Raw genomic sequence first — 23,131 nt, forward strand, 5'->3', positions numbered from 1 at the left:
CAGGGTTTTGAAGACCAGACAGAATTTATTTGCGAGCAATCATTTCTGCTGCTCTTATGAAGCCAAAACAACACAAGACAAAACCAAGAAAACACTCAGCTTGTAAATTCTTGGAAAAATCAGAAGCAGTGTGTACGGTGATTACTGGCACAGTACTTAACTACTACACCTTTTGTATCGTAAAGAACATTTCCTACTTAGTACCACAAAAGTCAGTCCTGGTCTATTTCCCTACTGAAGGATCTCCTGCAAGTGAGAGGAAAGCTGACGGAGCCATTTATTTTGGAGGGGAATGCAAAAGAGAGGCAGCAAGCGCGGAATGCAATTGTGTGTCACTCCACAGCTTAAGAAACCGTTTGTAAGAGCTCACTCGGCTCTTTCTGAAGTTGAGGTGAAAGGGTACTGCCAACGGGGAGCTGAACAATCACAGAAGAATTCATTTTCAAAGTCATGCAGTGCTGCCTGCAGGAGGCAGGAGGCAGGGACAGACCCACAGCAAAGGCTTCTCTCGCCTGGCTCTGAAAAGTTAACCCGCCAAATTTACCAGGCACATTTCAAAAGTTTGGGTGGCAAATCCTGTTTCAGGTAAAATAAAGCTCAGCACCTGTGTGAGGAACTAAGCGCAGAACCAATGGAGAAACTGCACTGTCAATGCACTTACTGGGTTTTTTAAAGGACAGGTAAAACCAGCCTATTGTTTGCTACTTAAAAGAACAGAAACATTTCCCATTGGTGTTGAGAGAAGCGTACGATGCTTACCTGCGACCACACTCTGAATATTTACCAATGTTTTTTAATATTAAGGCAGCTGTTAATCGGATGTGTTTAGTTATTGGTCCCTCTTTTTCATCCTATAAAAGTAAAGAGGGAAAAAAAATATTGTAAAAGCCTTGTAGTGGCAGGGAACAATTAATATCTAACACTCAAGCCATACGGTACTAACTGTGAAATCTCTGAAGACAAGGTTTCTTGATCCCCTCCTCAAAGCCATCAGGGCAGCACTCGGATGATTCACAATGGCCTTCTGTGCTCTGGGAGTAGAGGCAGTACCCCCTGCAGCTGGCTGCCTACATTAGTAAAGAAAGAAGTAATAAAATCAAGCTTTGCACCACTCGCTAGCAGATTAACAACACTGAAAATTTATATAGCCCTTTTTTTAACCTATTTGAGCAGAGACACAACAATCCATTAATATTTGGTGCTGACAGGTGATTTGCCTTTTGTTTCAACAGAGATAAACCTTACTGCAAAGCCTTTGGAAGAGTCATGGGCTCTATTTAATGTGAAAAAGCACTTCTTTTGAGGAAGTACTGCTCATCAGTGATGGAAAAGTAACACACTGCACTAATGACATAGCCACTTCCTGAAGTGCACCTATTTAAAAGAATGTTTTATCAGACAGGCTTTAGCAGGAACTGTGATAGCAGCTATGTAAATGCCACCTGAGATGTGGCCAGAGGACGTCCTTAAAATATAGCCGTTCAAAACCTGACACAGCTCATTGGGACCATGAGATGATAAAACAATGTATAACGCATACTAACTGTGGTCAGTGAGGAGTAATATAAAGTAACATGATCTAAATTATGATCTAAGACATGAAACACCTAATTGTTAAATCACATCAAACATTTGTAAAGCCAATTACCTGTTACTGCAGCTTTCAGACTGAGTTAATAAACTAAGCAGGGTATGACATAAAGCTGGTACAAATAACAAACATGGCGGAAGCAAATTCCTTATTTTCACTATTAACACTGGAGTCAAAGCTCTGTTTCATGTAAAACTTTTAAATTACTCATCCAACTAACAGTTTGGAATGTATAAATATGCAGTTTCACTTAATGAGTGGCACTTAACGTCATGTAGAAGGAAAGTTTTGCAGTACTATCAATGATGAGAAATATCGGCACACTTCCGTCTATGGAACAATATTATTATATGAAGTCTTTCAATACCCTAGGTAGAACCTGACTGAAACTGCCAAGAGTGCTTACTGCCAAAGGCAGCATAAATCTAATGTAAAGGTTCCAATTTAAACATAATACTCTTACAGGGTAATGTTCATTTTAGGCATCTTTCACTGTAAGCGAATATAAAAACAAAACTTGGGTTTGTTACTCAGAGAGGCTTTATAATCTTAAGTTCTAACAAGAAGGAAACCTAGTTAAAGATTAGCAAAAGGGTTCACATGAGTGGTTGTATACCACAGAAGGGAAAGTTGAGAAGTAGTAACAGACAGGCTCCTCCCCAAAAAATCAGCTCATAACCATACCACCACCTTCCCCTGAAGGGGGGGGATTTGAAAACCTTTATGCAGTAACGGGAGAAGGGCAGGGGCTGAACTAAGAAACTGCTGGTGATGACAAATGTTTATAGGAGATCGAGTACCACAGTAAAGGAACTATCATCTTCACTTTTAATTTCTGGAACATTTTTGTTTTCCTTAAATTGAGAAGAACAAGGATTTATCAGTGGAGGCCATTCCAAAGGTCTCTCTTCAACAGCTATCACACTGTATTTTAGAAAACTGAATTACTATCACCTTGATTGTTATCACCTAGAAACAATGAGAAAAGGACAGCTGCAATAAATTAGAAAGATATGAAAATACTGTCTTCTCTTTTTGATTTTGGAAAACAAAGAAGTTGATAAAAGTTTACTGAGACAGCAAGTAGACTGACTCATGTCTGTGGGCAAGTATCTCTCTCAAGAAACATCTAGCTTTCCTGAATTTACCTCTTGTCCCACCCCTATGGTGCACGAGGGGTATTTTTGGTAGCTCATGCTACCACCTCTGCTTCAGTGGCAACAAGGGAAAAAAAATAATGCGATGATGCCAAAAGATTCAAATGCACAAAGCTACAGTCAACATGGAGTTAACTGCTAGTGCTACCTGACCTTCCAGAATGTGACATTCTGCTACCTCTGAAAACCAGAAGAGGAAAGGTTTGTGTGATACAACTTTAAAAACAAAGAAATACAGAATTTAGGTTCATGACCAACTCTGTAGCGCAGCTTAACTTTGCCTACCTGGTTGCAGCAAAAGCCATTACTGATTTTTTGAACTGTTATGGTAGACAGAAACGGTGCTTAGGGGAATGCTTAGAGCCTCTGCTTGTTACACTGTGCTCCACAGATTTTAACTCCAGCACTGATAACACTCACTTTATCTACACTGTACAAGGTGAGTGTAGTTTTTCCTAATATGAAGACTTGTGCCAATTTTGAAGAGGACTTTGAGGACACTGGAGAACTACCGGATGTGTTATCTGTGTGATAGAACGGTTTTGAAAAGGCAGAGCTGAGATCACATCATGCTAATAGATGCTATCAGCTCTATGCTTCCCATTTACTGAGTATTTAAGACTACATTACCATCATTCTTCATTTTGTGGTTTTCAGAGGTCTGAATGTTGTTCATTGTAATGAGTCAAGGCACCATAAAGCAATCATAAGTCTGTGTTAAGAAGTTTATTTACACTAAAAAAGAAAAGGAGTCCCAAACTAAATTCCTCAGCTGTCACGGTCAACTTCCTCCGCTGCCTCCAGCAGCTTGGTAGCAATTTAACTACCCGCAGAACAGACTGCAAAAATCTGCCTAGGACCATGTAACTACATCTTTAGCTTGCAACAAAGAGACTCCAGTTAGTTACTGACAAAGACCTAGTCTTAATACACTCATACAAGTAACTGAACCCTTAATAACATAATCATCGCCACATCCCCACAGCGATTGGCTCGTGCTCTCCAATGTTAAGTCCAGATGGCTGAAATTGTTTTGGGAAAGAGGAGAGCAAAGTTGAATCCAGGTAGCAGCACAAAATCAGAAGATTCAGAGGACCTGGTATTTATCTCCTGTGCTTGTTTAAAGGAAAGTTTATTCCAAGAGTCCCTGGATCAAACCAGCCCAAATTTAGACCACAAAAAGTTGAAGGAATGCAGTTAAGTTACAAGACAATCTCTCTCAGCTGTATGAAACGGCTGAACTGTCCACAATAAATAACTTTCCATTTGGATTCCAAGCACTCGCCTTTTACAAAAAAAATTAGATAATAAAATGCTGTCCAGTTGGGAAAAACCAGGAGAATGTGTTGGGAACAATGTTCATCACAGAGCACTGTCACACACACCTTAAAGAATTACCTGCTCCTTTTATGGTAACTGCAACCACATCTCCCACATCAGCACCTATCCCTCTTTTGCCCATTTTGTCTCACTGTAACAGACTTTGTTGTAGTCTCTACATATGCAGAGTTTCACTCAATAAGACAAGTGATAAATATACAAATTCTTCCAATAATTTTCTAATTCTCTTATTTTATCTGTTGCTAATGAGGCTCAGGTCTCTTACTTATTGGAAGGTTTCTGATTTCCTGCTTGTCCGTGTTCGTCTTGCTTTAATCCTGCAAGCAAAGCGTCTCTGGAACAGTGCTTATCCTGTGTGGGGGAAAAAGAGAAAGACAGTGAGAAAGGACTGTGAAAATTTACCATGAAATTCCTGCTGTTTTCTCAAGTAATATGTAAAAGAACACAGGCACCTGTAAATGGGTAATGAAGGAAAACCTCTGCCGCTGGAAAGGTTCGCATCCCTCCCATAAGCACTGCCCTGGGTAGACATCTTTTCCTCCATGTTCAGTTGCTGCGTGATAGAAAACCTGTGATGGTGTCTGAAACCACCTACAAAAAGAGAGAGAGAGGGGAATCTCAGGTTTTCTTCCAGTAAATGCTGAAGTGCCAATATCACAAGCATAACCCCATACTGCCTAAAGGTTGTTTGTTGGGGTTTTTCTTTAATTTCCTGAAAGAACACATACATTGATAAATGAAAAGTTGTAACATTTCCAAGGGAAAAGTGTGTACTTATATTACCAGTGAACTACCAATAAATGGCAATGTGATTTTCCCACATCCCGTTGAAACATCCTAGTTCTGTTTTTCCATTTATACCTCACTAAAGAAATAATGCACGTTAATTCCAACAGATCCACTCTCTGCAAGGAAAGCAAAATACAGTAATATCTAAAGGGCAGTTGCTGAGAGGATGGCCTGAGTCTGTTTTCTGTGGTGCCCAGCAACAGGACAAAGGGTAACAGGCACAAGCTGGAATACAGCATGTGACTCTTGAACATAAGGAGAAACTATTTCACTGTGAGGGTGATGAAGCCCTGGCACAGGCTGCCCAGTGAGGGTGTGGAGTCTTCATCTCTGGAGGTTTTCAAAACCCATCTGGACATGTTTCTGTGCAGCCTGATCAAAGCAAAAGTAGATGATTTCTAGAAGTCCCTTCCAACCCCTACCATTCTGTGATTCTGTGACTTCCGAAAAACTCAAACCAAGAACTTTGCCTGCTGACAGCCACAAGGCACACCACTTGAAGTATTTCAGCAAGTTTATGTGCTTTGGCATCAACAGAAAAGATGAAGCTGTCCTAAGCCTGGCTCTGTAATACTCTCAACAGTGTATTCTGTGTTTTCTCTATGCTCTATTTGATGAAAGCACAGGTTTGACACATCTTGCAGTGAGTTCAGCCTGGTAAGGCTTCCTTCCATTTCAAAGTGATAGAAAAGTTACAAATCACTGTGAATGCCATCTCAAAGTGCTGGTGAATTCAACGGTTCTTAGATCTGTATTTTCAAATTGCCACATAGACAAAAGACGTTTTATTGGAACATTTATACATATTGATGGTAATGGGGAATACATTGCAAAAACATTAAGTGAAAGCAGAGAACTACTCAAAGTGGTAGTTTTGGGGGGTTTGGTTTGTTTTTTGTTTGGTTAGTTTTGGGGTTTTTTTAAATCTAAATACACCTTAAAACATTTCCCTTACACCCCTTAGATGTAAGAACAGAGGAAAAAAAAATAGCTAAAAATAATCAAAATACTTAGCTGCTCACAATTCATTTCAATATAGAAGACGTCTAGAAATCTTTTGCTGCCATTTGGGGAGTCACTGCCAACAGCTGTGTTCACACACTTGCTGGTGCAACAGTCTTACTGATGGGGAAACACATGTATCCACCTCAGCTTCTCTGGTTCACATGCCAGCATTTTAGATTCAGTCAACAACAAAAGTATTTGTGTTAAGATGTTTGATTGAGGTCACTGGGCTGAATAGTGCCAAGATGGAGATGACCTCCACATTCTTATAGCAAGCAGACAAGACGAAGCAACATCTTAAACCTACAGCAGCATTTATAGACAAGTTCAAGGCAGAACTCTCAGCACATGACCTGCTGCTTTGGTCCAGCCACATCCTCCCACATCCTACAACTCATTTCAATCACATCCATTATGCAAACATACTTGGAATCGATATGTAGCCTGACTGTACAGACGCTGCTACCTGAACCCCTGAAAGGTGTCAAAGAGCTAATTTCATCCACAGACACGTCTTATTTGTAAGTTGAATCCTACTGCAATAACCACTTGTAATACAGCAATCACCTTCTGCACAGGCAAGAAATACTACTCTCTTACAAATCATTAATCTTTTCCATGCCAGTCAGAAGGGAAACTGGGAAGGAGAATAGCTGCCTCTTGCTTTTGGTCCAGATAGCTTGTGGCAGGAAATTAAAACAAAATATTTTATGTCTGCATTGGCTCAACAGTGAAAGCTGACGTATCAGAGGACAGAAAGATTTCTGAAATAAAGGGGAAGTCAGTATGTAAACTTAAGTCTGACACAAACCTATGTACGAATAATTAATTCCTGGCATGATTAAACAAATTTCATGGTTTGAAACCCAAAATGTAGTTTAAAACATTTTATTCAACATGCCAAGGCTTTAAGAAAGCTATTTCAGCTACATTGGTTCATTCACTGTAATATATTCAGTGTTATACTTCTATCACTGATCTAAGAAGATTCAAATTTACTACCATTTTGCAGAGAAAAGACTATTTTCCTTAAAAAATACCCAAACACAGTAATAATAAAAAAACACCCTTAAGTACTGAGAAGATGGTCAGCTGAATCTAGACCCCTTTCCCACTTAATTTCTCCATCATTCTGTTCAGCTGCTTAATGTTCAGAACATTAAGTAGCTGACTTGAGAGGCAGGAGATTCAACAGCATATCCAATTTACTTTTTAAATGCAAAGCATTCAAGAGCAGACATCTCCTGCCTATCTGTGAAACAAACAGCAGCTTTTGAATTAAGCTGAATCAAATTAGCAATACTTGCAGACAGATGAACTTCAAAGGAAAACACCTACTTTCTGTTACATCCTCAATGCAAAGTAGTGCGCTGACTGACACCTTTTAGAGTTTTACTTCCACCTTAGGTGCTAAATCTGAACACATGTGGAGAGGCCAATCATTGCAACTATTTGCATAATTGCACCTGATCTGCTTGTGGTCTTCAGACGCTACTAAATCTGTTGCATTTTACCTCAAAACAATGGTATAACGTTTCCTAACGCAGTTCCAAAAACCAAAACAGCAGAACCATTTCCACCATCAACCCCCACCCCTGGAATCCTTCTGACTGCAGCAGCCAAGTTACTGGGCAGGAAAAGAACATATTCTTTTATTTATTTGCATTTATTCTGATTATCAATCCAATGACTGTGAAGGCCTTCAAACTTACTGGAATAGTATTTCAAGACAGACTTACAAAAAGACTGATAATGTAAGGTAATCACAAATGTATTGTTTCTCCTCCTGCCCCAAAATCTGTCTGCACATTCCCATCAGCTTCTTTCATAGTTAGATGTGACCTCAACTCTACACAACTCATCCTACGTAACTTTAGACACAGAAGAAAGTTGGTGACGAATTTATGCTTCAAAACTAGTTAACAAATTCTTCAAGACAGTATACATTGGCAAGGCTTCTGCTGAGAAACTGCCCCAGCCTTTCACTTCCACTTCAGTGGAAAATGTACTTCCTAAATACAGAAATATCACCTACCAAAGAAACAAAAAATCAATTTTAAGGTGAAAAGAAGGCAATGATTTAAAAAGTGCCAAATCTCTGTACTACCAGTCCGAAACTTATCTAAAATCCCTACGTCTTTCCTTGACTAAATGGTCTTTGCATTACTTTTCTAAGGTATGAAAGAAACAGGAATTACAGCTTCACAGGTCTGCAGTCCTTCAGTCTTCCTCTGATTCTGTTCAAATGCCTCATTTCCACCATTTGTTCCAAATGTTGGAATTTCTCCATCGTTTCATACCAACTTTCTGAATGTCTACACACTGGATTTGTGCCTAATCAGCCCATCTTTATGTCTTGTCCTACAACGATCAAGTATCTCGCCCTTTTTCACGTTCACCCTATAGGTTATGCAATTTTTCTGTTTTTACAGCGGCCATTTGACAACTGCCTTTGCTTAGTTTTTAGGGAAGGGTGCAGGTTGGTGAAAAATATTCACAAACTCAAAAATATTGTGTTACTTTAAAAATCAGTATCGAGATATACATAATGATAACAAGGTAGGGACCACATTTTTGTAAGCCTACAACCTCCAAAAGTCTGCTAAGTTCAACTCCTAAGGACAACAACAAATCAACAAAAGACCAACCATTGCTGTCTAGTCTTAAGGCGAGGTTCCTTTTTATTTCCTTTCCTGACAATGGAGTTCACTGGCACACAAATGGTATCATAATTACTGAAATTAGTCATAATCTAAATAAGACTTTGACCAGGACATAGAAGTAAGTGCTCTTGCAAAACTGGAAACACAAGAAAGATTAGAAGTGGGGAACACAAGAAAACATTTGTAACTGGAGAAGCCAACTATTTTTGCATTTGCAACACGAAGAACAAGCTTCAGAGCTAGGAATTTCTTTTCTTTTTAACCTAACTACATGACTTTATTACCAAAGAAAAAACATATTATAAGAAAGCCACACAATATTCATTTTATGCTCAGAAGTGTAATTGAGAGCAGTTAAATTTCTTGCACTCCCTCATTTCTGCTTCGGTTTCCGCAACACTTTTCACTTTTTCTTCTCCCTACTGACAAATTAAAAGGTCATTTAAGGAAACAGAATGGATAGAATTTGTAGAATCACCTTCTATATTCAAGCATCTGTTACATGTTAGCAAAAGGTAGTTAAACAAATGAGACATTTACTTTTTACAAGATTGCCACAGACACATGAAGTTCTGTCCAGGTTTTTTCATTTGCTCTGCATGCTGACTTGCTGCAGTGTATGAAGGGGGCTGCAAATTGATTTGCTGGCCCTGTACTTGAACTGTTGGTATCGACGTTGCAGGTGTGCTCTGTAGAAAGAATTAAAACAGTTTTAAACAAGGCTTATTTCAAGACTTCACATACAGTTTGCTGTTTGTTCAAAGACTGCTTAACTTGTCACAAGCTTTAGACTTTAACACTTTGAATAAGCATTAACAGACACAGTAACGAGACATACAACTTTTACACTATAGTATCAATGCAGAAATTTCTAATATTCAAATTACTAAACCTTATGCCCGTCTTCAAACACAGATTATAACTGCAAAGGAATTTCTTGAGAGCACTAGAGGAGCAAAGGTTAGCATTATTTGACAAAGGCTTTATTTGTTCTTTAAGAAAGTAAACATGCAAACCCAAGGTGTTGCAGTTTCAGCACAAGGAATAATTTGCTTTCCTATGTTAATGTAAGAGAATATATTGCTACAAGTAGTAAAAAGAGCACCGATGCATCTAAAACTGCTTTATGTTCTGTGATGAAATAATTTCATGTTTTCTGCATCTGTAGAATTCTTGAACTACCACATTGGTACACCTCAGCTTGTGTTACGGAGTGCACAAGAAAAGGCAAATTGAACGTTGCTGAAGTAACACTATTAACGACTAGCGGGCTGCAACTATGACATACCATTTTCTCTAGGAAACTTATCAAATGAAGTCCTACTTTAAGCTCTTGCAATAACAGGCAGAACATCTACCTTTACACAGAACACCATATGCCCAGAATGCCTAAATATGCTGTACAACTTGTATACAGTAGAAATTAAAAGGAAAAGGATGTTCCTCTCCTTCCCTTGCAATATTACAAGACACATATTTTAACAGTGAATAAAAAAATATCTTAAAAGCAACCAAAGAAAGACAAAACCAAAGGCAAAATATGTCATTTTTATTTCTTCTTTTCTGAATTTTAGATATTGAATGCTGGATTTCCCATTTCACAACAGAATACTGTTTCTCTTCTTTCTTTTTCCCTGGAAGGCTCTGGCCAGAAAGAAGTTTATAAAGCTGATGACAATAAAAATATACAATAACATTTCTTTTTTTACAATACTTTAAAAAAAAAAATCAAACTATTCCTCCCTATGGTTAGAAGAGTGTTACATTCCTTTTCTAGAGACCAACAAAATTACTTTCAAGTCTGTGTTTTATATAAAAGAAGCATTTTCAAGCGGTGGACACAATAGTCTGTTTACATCTTTTACAGGTCTGCTACTAAATAGTTTTAGCCAACAATTGTAAGGAAACGGTTAAGTGCCACTTCTAAACATTTAATTTGCATACTGATGTTAAGATTTTCTTCCTGCTGCTCTCTGTTGGCACTGTGGACAACAGGCACACAAGGTAATGAGTTCATAACTATGACAGATCATACAACACTAATAACATGACCAAAAGGACAGCAAAAAAAGGGAGCAAGCGAAACCAAAACCCTTCCCATATCCAAGTGTAAATCCTGATAAAAAATATGGCAAAACTCAGGAAAAGTCCTGAACATAGCACAATTATTGTCTGATGCCTGTGATCTGCATGTGTGGAGAGTAAGGAAGGACTCACGTGTCCATCAGTCATAACTACAAATTATTTTTAACTCAGCAACAATTTTCATGTAAAGACCTCTAAGTCACAAATCTTCACAATATCTCTTTTAGTAAAAGGCAAACACAAATGGAGCCTTTTAAGATCAGTGTTCCTTTCACAAAGCATTTTTAAGTGAAGCTGAAAGTAAAACCATGGAAGGTGAGTAGTACAGCTTGTTTTGTAATCTCCACTTGGCAATCCAGTATCAATACAGTATGACGGTCTTTATATAACTTTTTATCCCTGTAGAACTTTTGTCTTATTTAATGTACTGGAGACTGAATGCATTCAGTATTTTGTTTAATACTCATAATTCCATGTGTGGTCCATGTATTATTTAATCCATTCTCAGCAAACACTGCAATTAATCCAGAATTTCCTCAAGGGTTTTTCTGGCAAGCTCTCCTCACAACATTCATAGGTTTTAATACCACCTCATTAAAAAAATTGTTTATTTTAAACACGGATATCTGAGAGATACAACACAAAATGTTACAGGCTGAAAATGAAGGAGCATAGTATGGGAAACAAAATTTCAGGACAAAGTTAAAATTCAGTTTTCCCTCCAATTACTCTTTTTTTTTTGTTTCCTGAGAAAAAAACCTGATAAATTGAAAATAAATGTGTAAAATAATAGTTGTTGTCTAGAATTCTCTTATTACTGTTGTACTACAAAGCAGAGCAGTTTTGTTCAAACTTGTAGCATTGGGCAGTTACAACTTTGATGTATTTTTAAAATTGTATCTTTTGCGTGCCCTTAACTGTGACAATTACCTTTTAAAATCAACAAATCAAGTGAAGTTAACTTTATTTTCCTAGGTTTTATTTTAGAAACTTTATGCTTGAACATCTCAAAGTCTTTCCCTCTTTGTTCAAGAGATCAGAAATACTGCTGATTTCTGTCTCCTTTTTTCTCTCCTCCGTTTTCACGTATTGCTGATTTCTGTTTCCTTTTTTCCCTCCTCTGTTTTCATGTATTGACTTAGCAATGTAGGATAGAATAAGATGTCACTAAAATTAAGTATAGTCTTTGTGTTTCAGAAGTGAAACTTTTTTTTCCAGAAAGGTACATTGAGGCACTTGCTATGTGCTACCTAGTTGACAGTACTGATACACAATGATTATATAAACTCACGTACTACTTTAACAAAATGACAGACATTTAATTTTCCCTAATGAAGTCTTTCTGGGAGAAGTAACATTGACAAAAAAAAAAAATCTCTCATGGTATAAAGATTTCACAAAATGTCCTCCTCTAGCAAAAACATTTAATGAGTCCAGGCTCTTTGGTAAATCAAATGCCTAGTACTCTAGCACACTTGAAAACACTTGACAGCATCTTTTTATAATAAGATTAGACCTCTCCATGGTACGATTTGCAACTGCCACCGCTTAGCACTGTTGCAAATGAGATCTCACTGGATCTTGGGACTGAAAGGTACCTCTAACAGCATCACCTATCTCAGTATGGTTTGCACTGAACTCTTAAACCCATATAAAATACAAATCCTTAATGCCTGTATAGTCTACTTACAAAATTGATGCTACTTTTAATTAGCGGAAGGAGATCTTGTATCTAGACCGGGTGACTGTAGATGGAGATTGCAGCAGGGGTAAGTCCAAGGTAGTAATGAAAACTAAGATGAAAGCTAAGAGCTTTCTGCTATCTAGAATGGACTGTTTACACAAAAGACACTAACTATTCTGCACAACAGCTCCTCCGTTTGGGCACATGAGCTTCCTGTGTGGTAGCCAGGGACTAGAAATGGCCCCCGCCTCTCTTTCATGGAACCATTGATGCCATTTTCTTTATGTATTAATGAGTAACTATTTTAACATGATACCTGCTCATGTAAAAGGCCTGCTGTGCCATCAGCACGAGAACACACTGCAACCCAGTGTGATGGAAATCCTGTTGCTATATAGCCATGTGCAGTTTAAAAACATCAGGCTGCATACACCACTGGTATGCACATGCCCATAGTAAATACATTTAAGTCCACAATAAACAGCTAATTACTAGTAAAAATACTTTAAAAGTATCACAGTATTTACAGTTTGTTATTATAAAGTTTTATGTTTAGTTAATTCATGATAATGAGCATATATAAAAAGGTAACCTGTAAGATGAAAATGAATATATGGGGAGTTGAATAAGGAGGAGGTCAGCTAGATGGGTAGGCACTAAAGTAAATGTTCTTTCCTTGCTAGATTACTGAAGTTTAAGTCTGCTTGCAAAAGTGTACTTCACAAGTGAAGAGCAATAAAAGCACTGAGATTCTCTATTTCAACACTTCCAGATGAGAAACTCATCTGCTCTGTGGTTAGGAATGAATTACACCTCCTGGAGCTATACACCTGCTTTCTGGTGCATGGCAATTTTCAGCTTCCCAATCAACAAGAGAGCAAGAGGCAATAGCTAAGGCAATGCTCACACATTTTTTGCCACCTAAGTTTCCACACAAGTATGTTTCAAGTAGTCAGCCTTAAGAGAAATGGCGTATGACAGTGATGGGCAGGGAAGCAATTACTTTAAAAGCCAGATAAGGCAATTAAAATCAGATTTGTTTACTCCTGGGAATTCGGTGTGACATCAGAATGTTCCTTTGTAACACACAACAACTGCAACAAACCAACATGCTTATGTTCAACAGAAGTTTTGGAAGCATTTAGAGTAAGAAAAAGTGGAAAAGGTACAGGTAGGCAACTGCTTATTTTCTTTTCATGCGCTGGTCCCACACAGTGCCTTGGGAAAGCAAGAATCCAGGAACAGGGAGCAAGGAAGCCAAGAAAGTAAACTGCCAACTTGTCTCCTCTCAGACTACATTTAATGAGTTTACAAAATAGAGCAAGACATTAAAAAACCCTTGCAACATTGTGTGTACCACATGCTCCTCTTCTGACATAATCCATATACACACAGCCTAATGTTTTATAAAAATGCAAAAAGAAGATAAAAATCTTTATAGTCACTTTGTATTTAGTTATTTCTCAGTGAGTTCTGCTGAGGTGCACAATTAACATGGAACGATCTCAGGTTATGCACAGATAATACCTGTACTTGTCTAACTGTATTTCAATAGCATTACATGGGCTGTCCCATAAGCAGCAAGTAAATAATTTTCAGTGTTTTCAGACATTTAAATCAACATTTTTCCCCCCAAGCACATAGTACCAGGCCATTTTAAACTACCATTCATATCAAACAAATCTTCTCTTAATCCTTAAGGGAATATAAAAGTGTTTTTCCCCTCTTTTCTTGCTTTCCTTAGTTTTCACATTTCTGTTCCCTTCCTCCCCTATTTGTTGGCCCGTATCTTCAGTTCAAGCATCTTCCCTTTCTCCTCTCTGCAGTTTATGACAACTAATCCTTCTGTAGTTGCATAAGCAACACTCTCCTCCTCCTTCTGACCTCTATGTCTCCTTTTCCAGTCTTCCTGTTCGGTTTGAATTTTATTACAAGTTTTCTTCTTCTATCCTTCTATTTCTCACTTCTCTGCAATCCAAGCTCTAGCTCAAAATGAAATTTTAAGATGACAAGCAAACATGAAATCACATACTGAAAAACTTCAGCAGCTATGATATTTTACCATAGGCAATATTCCTTTATGCTCCATCTCTCACTGTTTTTCTCTATTGGATTGTATTTACAACAAATTTGACATTGTTTGACGAAAGAACCATGTTCTCTTATTTCTTCTGCAAGATAGCCAGTATACATTAGCTACTGCAGAGAGAATAAAACAGTGCAGATGTTCAAGTGAAAAAGTGTTACTTAGCTGCTGCCTTTCAAAACCTGAGGGACAGGGGAGCTTATGATACAGGAAGACTCTCAAAACGGGAGGATTATACAAGGCCTAACCTCAAAAGATGTCATCAGTAAAACTGACACTGAGTTGATGAGAATTTTACTACATCTTAGTATTTCTAGATGTCTTAAAGATCCTCCTAAAAGCAGACTGAGTATTGGAAATACTTAACATCCGCTTTTCCAGAAAAATAATGGCTATTGCAGCTGCTAAGCAGCTTTGGAAAAAAACCCAGAGATGGATGATTTTCGTAGTGTTTATAATCCAGTACCTTCATTTTAAAGGAGTAGAAAAGATCCTTAAAAAAGTCTTAAGCCAAACTATGATTTTTACTATGTGTGAACAGAGTACTGTAAATACTGTAAAGTGGCTTCAGTCAGTACTTAGCATTCTCATGACAGACATGATCCATAAACAGCCATATGAAATGGTTAAGGCAATTATCTAACAAATTAGATTGTTCACCAAGACCAAAACTAACTCATTTTGTCCCATATTACTGTAATTTTGAAGAAAGGAACAGCATCCTACAGACAGAAGAGCAAGTTAACTTCCACGGTAGCAGACACTATGTCATGGTACTTTTGATCTGCAAATCTGTACTGAATGGGAAACTCAACTGGCAGCATTTCTGTTTGTGCAGGTAATGGAAAATGTAGGAACTATTACTGATAGTGGTATCAGTGATAGCAAAAAAAAAGAAACTGTCACCACAGAAAATAATCCTTTTTATTTCTTCCCTCCTCTATTACTACAATATGCATTACCTGTAACAAACTAGTTAACTGTATTATTCCCCTCTTCTCAAAAATCTGAAAGTCTGACAGTTTAGTAGCCATGTGAGACAACTGAAAGTTCTTGTCAGCCACAGATAATATCTATTCCATTCCAGAGACACAGCCACATCATTTTTTTATTTCAGTCAAATCCTTAGCAAAGCTGCAGTAGAAATTCAGATTGTATAAAGACACTCACTGTAAAAAGGAAGGGAAAGCTAATACATGCACACTACAGAATATCCAGTGCATTGTCCCTGTGCTGTCAAAAGACACTTTCATTTTGGTCAAATAATTTCTAGTAAGAACAAAGACAACATATCAGGAAAACAAGTAAATAACTAAAGAAGTAAAGAAAACTTGTTAACCATTAGCCCCAATCTCTGACTAGATGAACAGAAGTCAAGATCTTTCAACAGAAACCTAACTTGATGCAGAAAAAGAAATGGCACTAGTCATCATTTGTCAAATTTTGCGTTCTGGCTCTGTCGATACTTGCTACCTCATAAAAAAAAAACCCAAGCAAAACCCCAACCAACTAAAAAAGTAAGATAAGAAACAAAGGACCTGTCTTGTCCCAAGGTCAAAACATACTGATGTACACTAAGACCCTCATTTTCCTCTCTGGTGTGTTTGAACTCTGTGACTGCCAGACCCGCTATTCTATTCTTTTTGCTCCTATTCAGGTTAGGAACATTTTTTTGAAAGGGATTTTCTGTCCATATACAAAACTAAAATAAATTCTAGAGACTGGAATAATCTCAAACATTATTATTTGGTCTTATTAATACTTATACAAATGATGGTCATATCTCATTTCTAGGAAGGTATTAGGGAATAACCACTATCAAACAGCTAAAAAAAAAAAGCTGATCAAGGGAAAAAGAAAGCCCTCCCCAAAGTTCATCAGTCAGGACAAAATCCCCAAACAATGCTTATTTTGTCAATAAAATAAACATTGCCAACGGTTTGTAATAAAAATCCCATAAATATTTCATCAAATTCACAAAGCAATACTTTCTCCTGTCTGTAGTGAAGCCCTGAAGCAAGCCTTCAAAGACCACCTTTAAATGCAAGAACTTCAACTCACTGCAGTATGCCAAATACAACTGAGGTGATTTAACTTGCAAGAAAACATATTCAACCCTCCATAAGCAATAACCACCAAGAATAAACCACAGAACAATACTGACATTTTTACAAGACCAACCAACAAATCATTGCTGTTTTCAGAACAGTTAATCCTTTAAGGAAGAAATCAGTGAGCAGGTTCTTTCATTACTGCTAATAATCAAATTACAAACTATTTTAAATTCCACTGCTATCACTGACATTAAAGTATGCAAACTATTAGAATTTCAGTCCTTGAAAGAAACCATCACTTTTTGAGTATTTTAAATACTACACAAGAGATATCGACCGAGTTCACATCTTCACCTGTGTTATTTCACAGTTATTAGTCAGAATCACAGTTAGAACAAACAGAAAAAGAACATTGCAACATACCTGTGTGACCATGCTTTGTATGTACGTGGTTGGATGTTGCTGCTTTTGTTGAACAGCACTTTCTATTGCTACTTTCGCTACAGTGCTTGGATCCGCTCCAGCTGGCACAGCAACCATAGTTGCACTGCAACCAGCATTGTTGGGGTCACTGATTGTAACAATTCTAACTCCTACTTTATTTGGAATTCCTGGAACAGTTTCCCTGTCATTATCCTCTGCTGGCCTCTTTACAGTTTTGCATTCTGCTGTGCCATTAGTAGACCGAACTTCGGATGACAGGGTAGACTGGGACACTCTAGGTCCTGAGTGTGGAACTGCTATGATTTGATGCCCCTGTATAACAGAGGCTGTAGATTGTGGTGAGACAACTACACTTGGGCGTTGCTGAGGCACATCTGAATTCAAACTTGAAGCTAGAGGTCCATTAGGTAAATCAGTGTTGGTACCACTAAGTTGCTGGGTTAACAGTTTTGCAGCCTCCTGTGTACCGCTTACAACAGGTGAACTACTCAAAGTTAATACAGGCCCATTAGAAATTCTTTCCCCTTGATCACCTTTGGCAGTATCTTGCTGCGTGGCATCCAAATTCCCTTGTTGTTCCACTGAAGATATCTCACCATTTCCTACATGATTGTAAGTTTTGTGATTTGGAATGTTTTTGCTCAAATGAGAACCATCTCCTTTATCAAAATCACAGATTCCATTAACTAAGGGCTTCTTCAAATCACTTTTAATTTCCTGTGTGTCCATTTGTTCAAAGTTCTGCTTTCCGGGAGCTCCGTTCTCACCCATTTCTAATGACGGCCCATTACTGACTTGTGAGCACTGATTGGCCTCATTCTGAGTTTTCCCTGAGTTAGAAGGAGGTAGACTGGAGTCACTATACTTTCTCCCATTTAAAAGACTTCCCACCTGCATTTCACTCTCTTTTGCATCCCCATTGCTGGTGTTTGCAGCTCCTCTTCGGCAGGAAGGATTCTCCATAACTTCAATTTTACGTTCATGAATGTGTAAACCTGTTGCTTCCTTTGCTTCTTCCTCCTTTTGGCAAATTATTTTATCACCTTTGAATGGGGGAGCAGCAGTACACGGTGATTGTCCAGCTGAAGGTGCTTGAGTAGGTGGAAGTGTTTGCACCTGTAGCCCAACTCCTGTCTGTGCTCCACTCACTGCAATTCCTGCTGGAGCAATGATCTGAGCTGCATTTCCCTGACTCACAGTTGCAGTAGCAAAACTTGTATTTGGCACAACTGTTATCGTAACCTGGTTGCCAGTAGTCCCTTGGAAAATAGTTGCTGGGCTGTTTGAGATCAACTGGCCTGGTAATATCTGTAAATTAGAAATGGGTACTGTTTGTACTGCCCCTTGGGGCTGGATTGCACCCGGGACCAGCTGAACATTTTGCTGCCCAACTAGCAGCTGCTGAGCTGGAGACTGTCCTTGGACTCCAAAACCTGGTGCCTGGTTATTGGCCATCTGATAAACCACCTGAGGGCTGGGAGCTCTTGCATTATTAGGTGGAGGAATCTGTGGAGCTGGGAGTATAAGCTTCCCCCCTGGAGTGGAGGGGCCTCTTTTCGGAAGAAGCAGTTGTTTTATCAGACTAGACTCACCAGAGTTAGGCTGGCCAACTCCTGCATTAGCTTGCTGTGACTGAACCTGCATTTGTATCGGTTGTTGTACCTGTACCTGCTGCTGCGATGATGCTGGTGAATGTTGCTGCTGCTGCTGCCTCTTTACAGAAAGCATCTGGCTGACGGTAGGAGGGGGTCCTTGTGACTGAGGAGTGGTAGATGAAGATGACATAGCTGCAGGGACTTGATTATTTGTAACTGGACCTGGGGATGGTGAAGAAGATGGAGTAATGCTTGGCTGCCCAGCCAACTGGACAGTTTGTCCAGGGGGAATGGAGGCTGGATTGGCGAGCACTATTTGATGAATGGCTGGTGCGTACGATTGCCCTTGCTGAGCCGGTTGGCTTACGATCACTACGCTTTGCTGGGATGGTGGCGGAGGCTGCTGCTGTGGCTGCTGTACCACAGCAGGTGGAACTTGCTGAGATGGCAGAGGCTTGGGGGCAATATTCTGAAACCCTACCCTGGATGTTGGGGGGTTCTGGACACCTGCAATTGTAACCACCTGCCCGGCTGCTACTTGGAAATTCTGAACTGTGGTGGCAGAAACGATGTTAGATGCAGAGGTTGTGACATACTGCTGTGGTGCTATGATGACTGTATCTTGTTGCTGGTTGCCAGCAGAACACTGCTGCGATGATGTCTGCCCAGGCTGCGATGATGTGCTGATTAGCTGTTGACCCTGTGAAACTGCTGAACTGCATGCTGGTATGTTTTGTACTCTGCCAAATATATGACCCTGAGGTACAGCTTGCTGAATCACTGTAACAGGAGTGCCCGACGGTATCTGTCCTGGTACCACTGCATGCAGTGGAGACTGTTGTTGAATTACAGGTTGGTGGTGAAGCAACGTCTGAGAACTCACAACAGTAACAGACTGCTGTTGTCCTGTAGTGCTGTGGTTTTGATTAGAAGCTTGTGGTGCTCCTCCTACAGCAATAGTCACAGGAACTGCAGACTGGGGAACAGAGCTCTGTATTACTGTGGCCTTCACTACTTCACAGGGTATTGGACCTTTATTCTGTATAACAGTCACTGGCGCATTTTGTTGCTGCTGTGTATGAATAGAAGGGTTTTGTGGAATTCTAGAAACAGTCTGTGCCACAGTATGAACACCTTGAATTGGAAAAGACATCTGTGTTGCTGTCAAAGTTGACGACTGGTTAATAGGGGTCCTCTGATAGTGATTTCCTACGCTTGGTAGCCCGTGTGGGATTCCTGTTGAAATAATCACAGCAAAAGTTTGGAAGGAAAAAAATTCAAAAAACAGTAACAGAACAAATTTTTCCTAAAATCTAAGGCTTGAATTTGTAATTCTATATGGAGCAGTTTCTCTTCTTAGCTATACTGCATCTAAATTAATGATGCAGCAACATTGTGGCTTGTCTGCTAACTGACAAGTTTTTGAGCTACACATCAAATACCAAACAGCATGCAAGTGCATACCGCCAATACTGTTCCTAACATGACTGAACAAAATCAATCAAAACATGTGGCCCCAACTGTCAACATTTTCACACTGTTTAAAAAAACTTTTGTCTTCTGCTGTATATTCAGAACCAATGAAAAATACTTGATATTTAATTAATTAAAAAACCTGCTGGCGAAGGACACGAAGACACATCAGGAATTGAATCGACCCGGACAACTGGGGTAGACGAAGTTGGTTGCTGCTGATAGTACATCTGAATGGGAAGTGGTATAGCTCTCCTCTTCACTCCTACCACATGTATATGTGCTTGACCATTGTTACTTGGATCTTCTACTCTCTTCACTGTATGATTGGGAAAGACGGTTCTGCCAAACACAACATAAATCCATGTCAACAAACACAACTCAGCCCTCTTACGAGGTTTTTGTTTTAACTAACTGCTGTTGTGTGCAGAGTAATTACACTAATGCCTGCATCTTTGCAATACAGCAGGATTCTCCAATAGCATCCGACTATTCACCACTGAGGATTAGCAGGGCTGCCAGATGGCTGGCCAACATCTCACTCAGACTAAGCAAAAACTACCATACCTTCAAAAAGGATTTTGTAACAAAAAAAAAGAAACAGAGAAGAAAATCTACCAAAGATCCTGCAACAGAATTAAGCAAACTCTAAACATTTGTTTCAATTAAAATTCCCAATCTGGATGTCTTTCAAATTCAACTGGGTAGATCTTTTCTCAAAGAAATCTAAAGCTACAGGTTAGTGTTGAGCACATACGATTGCTGCTTTATACTTGCATCAATTTTTGTCTTACCGCAGACATTTATAAAATCCAGTTGATGTTAGGATTCCACCTCGAGCTAATTTACTACAGGTAGAGAGGTATTCAGAGTACATTTCTGCTCGAGAGACTGAACAATCAAGATTCACCTCAAAATGTGCATTCAACCTGAGGATGAAAAAAATAAACTATGAAGCAAAACATACAGGGAGCACTTTTAAAAGAGATTTTAGAACACTTCTTTGTCTGTATCGCAGAGACTTTTGAGACTTGGTAACAACATGATAAATAGTGCTTTCGCATCTTGTCTTGTCAAATATCTGTTCTGTACTTTCTCCTTCTCATTGCTTATAATTCAATACAGAGGACCCCTGACAACACGTGCATACAGTTTTACATGCAACACCTTATTTCCAGATGTAATATGGAAAATAGCCTCTACATATCTCTTTTTTAGTGTATATTCACAAACAATTTTTTTAAAAAAAGTACTGTTTGGTGAGGTTTCTTCCCCACATCTCTATTATTTCTCAAGGGTTCTACTTCAGTAAAAGATGTCAGCCAATTCTTCATCGGAAATTTCTGGCACAAGTCAACTTTGTACCAAAACCAAGATTTTGACAACTAATCTGCTAATGCGATCTTACTTAAAAATACAAGTAAAACCAGAGACAGAATAACAATCTCAACCCTGTCATTCTTACAAGAGAGAGGGGACTGGGATTCCAAGAGATTATGTTCACACACACACACACTCTCATTCCTAGAGTCCCACACTACATAAACATCAACAAAATCCCTGAACAATTTGTTCTGCCTAATGTTCAATTTGCAGGGAAAGTAACTATTTTTATCTGCTACAGATCCTTCACATCACACCATCAACCCTCAGTATTTTCTATCAGTTTAGTTTTATTTCTTTGAGATCCATTATTGCAACCCAGAGACATTGGAATGGTTCATCCTCAGCAGCAAATGGAAGCAAATAACTCCCACATGGTGCTCAAACACTAGTACCAGAATTTAGGCTCAGAGAGAACAAAAATATTGTTCAAATTGTCAGCATTTACTATATGGTGCTAGTACTCTGGAAAACTACACTTCAATCTCCTTTGTAGAGTCCTACACTCCCAATATCACTAGATGCTTGAAAAGAGAAAAAGCAAATTACCACATTGTTTGAATTACGTTCTCTGAAAATCAGTGCAGTATAATGTAACTCAGCTCCTGCAGTTGAGTTACAGTTCTGTTATTACAAAAATCAGGATCTCACTGTATAACAGAAAGTCTAGGTATTAATTAAATTTGGTCTATCAGACAAATGACTGTCTAGCTAAGTTTGTCATATTAGTGCTGACACACTATTGCTGGCACCAGCAAACTAAAGATACTCAGGGCCTAAACAGTGACATGGGATCTGTGTTTAGCTGTCACACACACTTACCTTACAGGAACTCCTACTCAAGCTAAGCTGGCTAATAATCTATGCAGGGAGGTTGGCTCTGTAGTCCTGTTGCTTCCAAGAGCCAGGAACTTTTCTAAATTCTCCTGCTATGATTTACTCATTTTCCTATTTGTCTCAATAGGAAGCAATGACTAAAACACACCATGAAAATTTACATGAATACAAAACACTCCAGGTTAGCATTGATAAAAATGCTTGGAAGAGGCTACATCTCTGGTCTCAATTTGTTTCCTCCCACCTCTTCTTTTTTTTCCCCCCAGCTAGTATTTAAGGAGAATTTTCAGGACTAGATGTTAATTTTTATTTTTCACTGCCCCCCAGCTACCCAAGACTAACCGAAAGAAAATCAAACATAAACTAACAGGATTCAACACTGACAGCAGCAGAAGCACAGACAATCAGAAACAAGGCAGACATTCCAAATCTTCCTGATATCATGCTTTTGTGGTTTGCTTCAGTATTTTCTGTCATTTGACGGTATCACACAGCTGCAGCATGTTACCTGGCAGTCAAAACTTCTATTTTACAATTTATTCAGAGTGTAAAATTCACATTGCCTCCAACTTTACTACTGAAAGCTAGATGTCTAGTGCTCTCTATAGTCAATAAAGTGGCACCAGAAGTAATTCACAATCATATCGATTCATTTCACTACTGGGGGAATCTCTCCATTAATTAAAAAGGCAGCCTAGAAAACTCACTTCAGATAGAGACCAACTTGTAGATTGCTAAACTGAGGTGCAGTGATTCCAACTCTAGATACCCCTGTATAAATGTCTAAATGTGAAACTTCTTAGTCTTTCAGCAGTGCACATGAATAATAATTTGCAGCGTGCAAACAGAAGCACGGGAAAAACATCAGCTGACCAACAAGAATCTGCGACACTTCCTCCATACAATCAGAGCTATGCTGGAAATACAAGTATAACTAAATCATG

General features: G+C 38.8%; 1 protein-coding gene across 2 annotated transcripts in view; it reads right to left on the minus strand.

The window, feature by feature from the left end:
* The window catches only part of ARID2 (AT-rich interaction domain 2), a 101,226-nt gene that overhangs the window by 3,555 nt on the left and 74,540 nt on the right, over positions 1 to 23,131 (minus strand). For both annotated transcript variants that reach the window (XM_062017054.1, XM_062017057.1), the window contains 8 exons: positions 20,762 to 20,896; positions 20,110 to 20,309; positions 16,879 to 19,730; positions 9,087 to 9,235; positions 4,542 to 4,680; positions 4,355 to 4,440; positions 944 to 1,067; positions 760 to 851 (listed from right to left, as the gene is read on the minus strand). In XM_062017054.1, the coding sequence (XP_061873038.1) occupies positions 760 to 851; positions 944 to 1,067; positions 4,355 to 4,440; positions 4,542 to 4,680; positions 9,087 to 9,235; positions 16,879 to 19,730; positions 20,110 to 20,309; positions 20,762 to 20,896 (3,777 nt within the window). The remainder of the gene's footprint in view (positions 1 to 759; positions 852 to 943; positions 1,068 to 4,354; positions 4,441 to 4,541; positions 4,681 to 9,086; positions 9,236 to 16,878; positions 19,731 to 20,109; positions 20,310 to 20,761; positions 20,897 to 23,131) is intronic.

This window comes from Colius striatus, chromosome 1 (assembly GCF_028858725.1).
Source record: "Colius striatus isolate bColStr4 chromosome 1, bColStr4.1.hap1, whole genome shotgun sequence".
Lineage (NCBI taxonomy): Eukaryota > Metazoa > Chordata > Aves > Coliiformes > Coliidae > Colius > Colius striatus.